Source organism: Rousettus aegyptiacus, unplaced genomic scaffold, assembly GCF_014176215.1.
Source record: "Rousettus aegyptiacus isolate mRouAeg1 unplaced genomic scaffold, mRouAeg1.p scaffold_m13_p_16, whole genome shotgun sequence".
Lineage (NCBI taxonomy): Eukaryota > Metazoa > Chordata > Mammalia > Chiroptera > Pteropodidae > Rousettus > Rousettus aegyptiacus.
The window spans coordinates 19,677,116-19,686,744 of NW_023416291.1; the positions used below are offsets into that span (position 1 = coordinate 19,677,116).

General features: G+C 45.9%; 1 protein-coding gene across 1 annotated transcript; it reads right to left on the reverse strand.

The window, feature by feature from the left end:
* Positions 1–1,086: 1,086 nt before the first annotated feature.
* On the reverse strand, positions 1,087–9,371 carry SFRP2 (secreted frizzled related protein 2). The gene is made up of 3 exons (XM_016144622.2): positions 8,606–9,371; positions 6,176–6,256; positions 1,087–2,231 (listed from the first exon to the last, which is right to left on the reverse strand). The coding sequence occupies exons 1-3, from the start codon at positions 9,102–9,104 to the stop codon at positions 1,927–1,929; spliced, it is 885 nt and encodes a 294-aa protein (XP_016000108.1). The 5' UTR covers positions 9,105–9,371; the 3' UTR covers positions 1,087–1,926.
* Positions 9,372–9,629: the final 258 nt, after the last annotated feature.

Here is a 9,629-nt window from a genome sequence, read left to right on the forward strand (position 1 = left end):
TAGTCTATTCTCTGGGTACCTCATAGGAAGAGGGTTGTGTCTTGAGCCTGTGGATTCAGATGAGACGCAGAGTCAAGTGGCAACCCAGAAGAATATGAAAGGGACTGCCGAGATCATGCAGCCCAGGCAGTCGGATGTACTGACTTTCAGTGCCAGAGGGACTTGAAGTCATGGATGTATGTTCAGGTGACTTTGAAAGTAAATCGATAAAATGCCATCAGATAAAGCCTTCACATGGAAGCCACTAAACATTTCAAATTTGCTGGAGACCCTTGCTCTCACATCACCTGCACTTCTACTTCATAGAACTTACCAGTTATAAATACATAATTGTATTCATTTTCTTTTCTCAAGTTAGCTCCATAAGAACAAGGACTAATGCATTTATCCCCAGCACTTAGAACAGGGCCAGCCACAAACAGATGCTCAATAAATATTTAATAGATGAGTGTCACCACATTTCTATAATCCACTCCTAGGCTGGATAGTAGAATTTGTTGTTCGAAAGGCCTAGTTTCAGCTTGGGCTCTGCCTCTTATGAGCAATGCTGCCCAAGCCCTCTAGCCTGTTTTCTCATGTGTTTAATAGACTTTCTCTGGAGGTCTCCAAATCATGAAGCATTTGGATGGACATTTTATGGATGCAGGTCCCCTTTTCCTCCTAATGTTGGTTTTTCACCATCCCCTCTCTGCCTTCCAATGGGTACTCTTCAAATCATGGCTCTTTATCCGAGGGTTAGTTTAAGTGGGGAAAGAACACTTTTGCAATGGTTATTCTTTGTCATTATAAAAATTTCTTGAAAAAGACAGCTATAGAGCTCACGAATCTTGGGTTTAGAATTGGTACATAGCCGCAACCAAACCGCAGAGAAGGAGTAAAAGCAGGGAAGTCCTTTGCAGTCTGCAAGTCCGCAGAGTAAAAGCCTGGGAGACGGGAGGTACAGGGAGCCAGCTGATACAGAGGGGACACTTTCTGAGTCATTTAAGGAACAGACACTTCAAACGGTGGAAAGGCTGGGCCTAGGAAGAGCTGTACACCTCCCTTCCCAATTCCTTCTATTAAAAACACAAGACAGAAGACGAGGAGTAGGTAAAACAGGATGTAAAGTTTATATACAAGAATATAATGTTTATCTGAAATATTTACAGTGTGGGTTAAAGCAATATTTTTACAACTTTTTAAGGTCAACTACTATGTATCTTACAGGTAAGCTACAATGGTTTAATTTGCAAAATTAAGTAAAAAAATGTTTTAAACAAAGCGTAAAGTATTCAGGTCATTTATAAAATTTGTTGTGCCCTTTATTCGAAGGAATCATGCTATGATGGTTAATGTGCTTTTTATAAATGGAAGTACTCTACCTGGAAATGCAATACATGCTACAGTCATAAGTTCCCAACAAGGGTGTAAAATGACAAGTGAACTGTTATAAGACGTAGGTCCCGAGTCTCAGGCTGGAGCTGAGATGCTGAGCTTTATCTCAGCTGGGTTTGTGACCCGCAACAGTTTGGGCCACTTACAAAAACAAAGCTATTTGTATGTTCTGGCAACATCAGCATAAAATGAAAATCAGGAAAAAATCAGACCCAAGTCACAGTTGTACCTATTCAAAACTAGCTTTAAAGTGAGCTATTTTAAAACTTCTCAAAAATATGAATGATTTTATTAGTTTGATTATTTCTATAAGACTTGGGTTTTTTTTTTTTTTCCTTTATGTGAAAACAGCTATCCATTCCTGAGGCCTCCTAAGGCCTTATAACTCAGGAAATGCTGGGGGTGCAAATGTGCAAAAGGCAGGGGACACTGCTCCAGGATGGGGCTGGAGCTGCTGGGACTGTGCTTGGGACACGAGAGTGGAGGCCGCGGAGCGGAAGTGGTGAGCCGAGCCCGGGAGCCGGCCTGCCGGGGCGACCTGGCCCGCCAGAACTAGCACTGCAGCTTGCGGATGCTGCGCGAGATGCGCTTGAACTCTCTCTGCCCCTTCTGCCACCGCTTCACCGAGGTGATCACCAGCTCCCCGCCCAGTTTCTGTCCCATGACCAGATAGGGCGCGTTGATGTCATTCATCTCCTCGCAGGTGCACTGCAAGCTGTCTTTGAGCCATAGCACCGACTTCTTCAGGTCCCTTTCGGACACGCCGTTCAGCTTGTAAATAGTCTTGCTCTTGGTCTCCAGGATGATCTTGGTATCTCTGTTGATGTAGGTTATCTCCTTCACTTTTATTTTCAGGGCTACCAAGACAAGAGAGGAGATGGAATCACACCAGTTATAATGGAGTACAGTATAGATCGGGACCCTCCCTCCCCCCCATACTAGTGTGACCTGGCTTGGGGGGACAGAAGAAGGGTTTCTTAGAGCCAGTGAGACTGTCAAGAGCTGGGGGCAGCAGGTGGCTCCATTTCTAAAGCCTCAAAGGGTTTGCCAGGCACTTCGTTTCAAATCAGCCATCCCTCCAAAACCCCCTTTGCAGCACTCAACCCTCCTTCCCTGCCCCGAGTGTGTGTGTTGCTTGCATGTGGTCTGTACTCTCAACGCACGATTTCCCCTATTGGAAATGTCAGCATGAAAAGAAATGCCTGACTCTTAGGTGAAACATGATCCTTCTGTGGCCGTGAACTTTAAACTCAATTTATTACGTCGGAGAGGTTTTTGGACAAACCTGTAAGGAAATTATATCACACGATCATTGTTTTCTAAAGAACAGACTACAGGGAAGAATTGATCTTACAGCTGCATTTGATTTGGTAAAGTAACTAGGAAAAAAATATCCAAGACTCTTTTTAAGAGCACATGTTTAGCTGTAAAAGTGTTTTTCTGAAGACCTCATCCTCATATGCTATCATTTGCCTGTCCAAGGCCAGGGCGTTTACAGATCGTATATGTATTGTTTCCAAAATGGATATTAGACTCATTAGAATGCTAAGAACAAAAGTAAGTGGTTTACATAAAAGACACATTTTATAGTCATAAACAGTATGCTTCGGGAAAGAAAACCCTACAAACATATACGTTGGAATTACGTTTCAAGAATCCATGAAGGCAGGGAAAAGATAGAACTTTAAAGTTGGAAGCAACCATCCAGTTAAAATATCTTGTTACATGGAGAATCTGAGATCCAGTAACACGTAGTGACTTACATGAGGTCACGCAGTCAGGCTATGCCCTGAACGAGTCTGGTTCTGAGAACATTGATTCCGAAACCTCCTCCTCTAACACCATTGTGGTCCCATAAGGCAACTTCCAATTTCTTGTCCTGGTTTGAGCATTAACTCACCCAACTGTAATGTGTCCCAAGACCCTTGGTGCCACTGACAGTCGTTTTGTATGGATCATGTGCTAGTGGTCACTTCCTGTCTTTGATGGAGTAGAGGAAGAGTTTGTTTGTGTGTGTGTGTGTGTGTGTGTGTGTGTGTGTGTGTGTGCGCGCGCGCGTGCGCGTGTAACTGCTTTGGGGGTTTCCTTCTTTCTTAGAAAGGGAGCTTGACTAAGCATAGCTTTTCCAGTCACCTGGGAAATGACTGAAGCTTAAGCAGGTAAATCAAGGATGCTGTGACTCAGCCAATCATTATTTTGTCTGATATTCATCTGAACTAAATATATAGTACTGAGTTCTCAGGGTTTCTGAGGCTTAAATCATGGAATAAGCCACCTGGAAATGTCACATGTTCCTGAAGCCTCTGCGTAAGGGGTGGGGGTAGGGATAATACATGCGACAAGTGATCATGTTGCCCGTGAGCCTCGCCTACAGCACAGATAAGGCACGTGTGAGATTTCGCCTGGTCAGTTCAAACAGATTTGAACTCCAAACATCAGAAAAATCATCTCTTTTAACCAGAAGGAAGACTTATTAGTCATGTTTTTCTAGCTTTAAAATAACCAACTTTGCAAAAGTAGACCATGGGAAAAAAATCAGGCATTTCCTCCCTGGATTTTCAGCTGGGACCAAACATAAGAAACCAAAGCCCCAAAGTGACTTTTCTGCCCTGGAGGATGTGGATGCAGGATGTGGTAGGAGGCAGAGGGGATGATGCTCTCTGATCCAGCATAGGTTGCGTATAGTTCGGGCCTTTCTGTCTTCACCACTGAAATGTGTGCCTTGTGCTTAGGAGTGCAGTGGGGAGAGAGTGCGATGTTAAATAAATCAGATTTCTACCCTTGTTCCTTCCACCCTTCTATCACTCCACCAAAGTACAGAGGCAGTATGGATTACTGCTTATAAACAAGGAGTCTATAATGTACTTCCCACAATTCAGGTTCATACCCCTTTGGGGACAAAACCAATGGGGGGAAATAGAAAATAGAATCTGTATGTGTGGTACTTAAATGTAATGACTTCTATGTAGTTTTGAAAGGCTTTCTCCTCTAAAGAGGGACTAGCGCTCTCTCTCTCTCTCTCTCTCTCTCTCTCTCTCTCTCTCTCTCTCTCTCTCTCTCTCACACACACACACACACACACACACACACACACACACACACTTTTTGGCCCAGGTCTTCACAGAGCATCCTTAGGACAGTCTTCTGTAAGATAAGCCACAAAGTCAGCAGTTAGTACATGTGTGTGTGGGTCCCCTAACTCAACTGTTTTGGAGCCCCATGATATAACCAACTTTTTCATGGAAATCAGGAGAGAGATCTGTATTTAATCAAGTGCAAAGGACATAAGCCGTCGGAAGAGAATGATATTTTATATACATTTTAATATAAGATTTATTAAAATTATATTTTCCTATCTTGCCCTTGATCAAATCTTATAGCACGGAAGCTAAGAATGGTGTTTTGGTAAGGTCCTAGAGGTTTGGGATTGCTGCTGGCAGCATGCCTGGCCCTCAACTACTTGGAGAGCTGTATACATTTGAATCTAGACATATGAAACCCTATCATCCCATTGGTGGCTTTGGCTGAGGGGAGGGATTGCCCAGGCCTCGGAGTTGCCTTTTTTCTTTTTCCCCTTCCTCGGCAGTGGGAAGCTTTTCCTAAAGCTGAGGCTCTGGCTGTTCTGGGACCAGCGAAGGTTAAACCCAGGACACTTCCTGGCAGAGACCTAGGGTTGTAAGGAGTGTCCGGGACCTGACCAGGCCTGAGATTTCTGGGAGGGCATTCCTCAGTAGTGGGAGTGGGAGTGATTTCTCAGACTCAGGGACTTTGTTGAGGATGTAGACATATTAATACAGATCTATTACAGCCCACTATTGCTTGATAGAGCGGGGACCATTTCTGTTTACAAGTTCAACCTTCTGCCTGAATAAATGCTTCTAAGGAGTACCAACCACTTAAACACATCAAAAGGTGCCCGCTTTTGGAATGTGATGAAATCCAGAATGCCTCAGGAGTCTGGGCAAAGTTCTTGGCCATTGCCAACTCTGAATTTAGCATTCATCCCTGTGTCTAGCTGGGCTCCTCCCCTCACCTCAGGGGTCTGAGGATAATAGATAAGGCGCTGATGGTGATGGCGGTCTGTGTGCAGTCCCAACCCTCTTTTACGATCCCCTCTTAAGGGTAGTGACTACACTCTGTGGAACTTGGGTAACATATCACACACATTCACTGTCCCCTAGCACCATGTCATCACAGCATCTTTCATTTATCTTGCTAAAATAAATCCCTAAGCTTTATTACTTCTTTTTAAATTTAAGGACCACCCACCCCCCAATTGTTAACCAGTGCTTTGGATGCATTCACTAATGTTGGAACTCAGAAGTAAAGCATTATGGGTTATGACTAAAGTAAGAATGTTTCTGTTTGGCTCTTTTTTATTTGTGGCCAACTTCATGCCTTGAGCGTGTTTTGCTGGGGGCTGATATTTACATGTTCCCATCCTGGTGCATATGTTAAACATCAGAGAACATGGCCCAGGATTAGGCTTGTTGGCAAGAAAAAGCCAAAGCGAAATGAAAAATATGCCATTGAAAAATTCATAATTTCAATAATTCCTATTATTTGATTATTGCTCAACAGAACTATGAATTCACCTAAAAAAATACAACTCAATACAAGATAGTTATATAGGGAGGAAACTAGGATAGAGCAAGCTAGATGATTTTGAGGAGGAGGAAAGACGATAGTATTTTATCCAGCCTTTATCTAGTAACATCTTAATGACTTGCACCTTTAAATTTGAGTGCTAAATACAACTTCCGAATGTGAAATCTTTTGTTGTTGGTGGTGTATTACTTACCAAAATCATTTTTACAAAGAGTTTCCATTATGTCGTTGTCATCCTCATTTTTATTTTTGCAGGCTTCACACACTTTTGGAGCTAAAAAGGTAAAAAATTGGTAAGTTTGCTTAGAAGGGAACAGCGGGTGGCATTTGTAAACAGCTCCAAGGGGCCTTACCCAGGCAAGACTAGCAATTGTCCTACAAGACCCCAGCTTCTGCCTGCTTTATAAAAGGATCACTCATTCCTATGGACATCTCATGCCTGCCATTTTTTGATGGGCAAAAAATGTGCATATGGTGTGTTTAATAAAGGGCGTCGCCCAAATTAAAAGGGCATGGGGTGGGGGGGAGGTGTGCAGGTGGTAGCCACAGCTAACTGGATGAGTCACAGCTCTTTAGCTCTTCCTCCTCGACCCCTAGGACAAACTCAATCTCTGAAAAAGTTGTTTGTTCCCAAAGCCTCTATGAAGAGAAAGGACCAAAAGACTCTTGAGAGGTTTTGAAAAATGGCCACAAACTATGGCCAAAAGGTTCTTCCTCAGCTGCAGGACACCAGTGCAGCCCGGTCTCTTTAGCGGAGTTCTCATTTCAAGGTATTTTTGAGTTTGGACAGGGAGAGGTGGCCAGTGGTGTAAGGGCCACAGAGGGGCTCTTCCCACCCTGGAAATACACCCCAGTAAGTACAACCGCCTGCTCTAATTGGTTCTCTGCCACCTTGTGCTGCCTGCCAAGTTCATGCTTGAGTTAAGCAGCATTTATTTATTTCACTGTTATTTTTGTCCTCAGCAGAGGTTCTTCTTGCCCCTCTCTGTCCATTTCAAACCAGCCACAAACAAACAAACAAACACACCTGAAGCTTTTCCTGAAGTTAATCAAAGTTGAAGCAAACAGTCTCTGGGGTCTGACCAGACCTAGGAACATACGCACCTGCACAATGATCAGGGTGTACTAAAGGCTCTTCTAAAAGAATCTGATTTCTTGGGAAAAGGGAAAAGAAAGCATACTCCCTTTCTCCCATTTATAATGTGCGAATGCTGTCTTTAAAATTCAGGTGAAATTTGATTTTCATTAATATGAAATTGAATTTTCACAGGAAAAAAACTTTACGTAACTCAATAGAAGAGTTATCAAATCAGGAAAATGGCAGAGCATATTTCGAAGACCATAAACTTTTATTTTGAAGGCAGAAAATGGTTTTGGGAGAAAGGTAGTACATAATGGTGCCGATGGTGGAAAGAAAGGAAAACAAAAGCAACACACATAAAACTGTCCTTAACTTCCCTCACTCAAACAAAACAAAACATTTCCAATTAGGAGCTCTAGGAATGTATATAAAATGTTACTAACCTGTATTGGTTGGTCTGTGGTGTATGTTGGACAAATGTTTGAAATATGCCAAACATTTGCAATAAATTAGAAATCTAACCAATAAGATGATTACACACTCATGGTGCCTGCCAGAAAAGATTGCTAAGCAACATTGGGTTTTCTTTAACTAAGGATGGATGTAGGAAAACAGAGCCTGAAAGGGAGCTGCTCCAGCCCTGAAAGGGGTTAGAATCTCGCCCCCTTTCTATCTATTCCAGGAGGACCTAAGTCAGCTCAGACACTGTATGCGTTTTCCTTTCAGAAGGAATATCAAGGGCCCATGAGGTTTTCATTGCTTTGATGGTTCTTGCACAGGAACTCCCCCCACCCCTCGTGTTCCAAAAACCTGGGGAACTCTCTTTTGCATGATTTTTTTTTCCAGTTAATTAAAACCACTCCCAAGATAAAAGCTGAACTGTGATAGAAGATGATTGCTGGAGATTCCCTTTATGGCCCCTTGCTTAGACACCTGGGCAGTTACAACCAGGGCTCAATTTTCAACACGTTCGGAGCCAGTCCTGCTTTTATTTCTCAAACCCAAATAGGCAAAGAACAAAAAGCACCTTAAAAGACAATCTGTTTTGTGGATTTTGGCTATCCTGTCTGTATGGGATTGTTGCTGTGCCTAGAATCCTGCCCAGCGCTCAGAGCGTGCTGCCTGAGGCTGAGCGAGAAGCCTCCGACCAGGCGCTCACCACAATCTCCTCCACCCCGGACCACTTCTGACGCCCAGAATTTCGACCCCCCTGCTAGCATCTTCAAAAATAATTGCGTATCTATAAGGAAACAATGCCTTTCTGTTCATTTTCTTTCTTTGTAAAAAACTGTCCCTAAGAAAGAGCAACTGGTATAACTCGGGAAGGGAATTAAGAAGCTTGGGTGTGAGTGGGGGGCGGGGGGCGGGGAGGGTCTCAAATTTGTCTCGATGACACAGGAGGGCGAGGAGAGCGTCTGCCCCCTCCCGGGACTGGCACCTCAAGAAGAGACCCATCGAGACGTGGGGCAGGGGCCTTCAAATCCGTTAAGGCAGAAAGCCTTAACGGAGGTGGGAGGGGGAAAAATAAGGGGAAAGTTTTACCTTCCTCCGTGGCCGGCAGGAGGTGGTCGCTGCTAGCGAGGGGGATGCAGAGGTCGTTATCTTGGGGGAAGCGGTCGCACTCGAGCATGTCGGGCCAGGGGAAGCCGAAGGCGGACATGACCGGAGCGCAGCGGTCCTTCACCTGCACGCAGAGCGAGTGGCATGGCTGGATGGTTTCGTCCAGGTCATCGAGGCAGACCGGGGCGAAGAGTGAGCACAGGAACTTCTTGGTGTCCGGGTGGCACTGCTTCATGACCAGCGGGATCCAGGCGCCCGCCTGCTCCAGCACCTCCTTCATGGTCTCGTGGCCCAGCAGGTTGGGCAGCCGCATGTTCTGGTACTCTATGCCGTGGCACAGCTGCAGGTTGGCCGGGATGGGCTTGCAATTGCTGCGCTTGTAAGAGAAGTCGGGCTGGCCGAAGAAGAGCCCGCGCGCCGAGCCCAAGCAGCAGTGCGAGGCGAGGACCAGCAGCAGCAGCGATCCGGGACCCTGCGGCATCGTGGGCGCGCGACCCCTGGGGGTGGGGGGCAGAGGGAGCGGAGCCGGGGAAGCGCGAGGCGGCTGGGGCCCGAGCTCGTCCCAGGCCCGCTCGCTCGCTTGGCGCGGCTCGGGGGCCCTGGAAAGCGGGGGGCGGGGCGGCAGAAGAGCCGAGAGGCCGGACGCGGGCCGGACTGCGCGCTCTCAGCTCGGCTTCGTGCTGCAAGCCCGCGCACAGCTCCAGGGGGATCCTACCCGGGGGAGCAGAGTGAACGGCTGCTGGGGCCTAGCCAGAGTTTTCTTGGCCTTTTTTATGCAAATCTGGAGGAGGGGGGAGCAAGGGAGGAGCCAGTGGAGAGTAATCTGAGGAGGGTTGGTCACCGCTCTCTCGGTCTGGTTTTCCGTTGAGAATGCCCCTCACACGCTCCCTGGGAGGAAATTCTGGCTCCCCCACCCCACCCCAATCCTCTTCAGATGCTGCTGAGCGCGCGCTCTAGGATTGCTTTAAACAACAAACAAATAGACAAGCCTGGCAGCTGCGCCCCA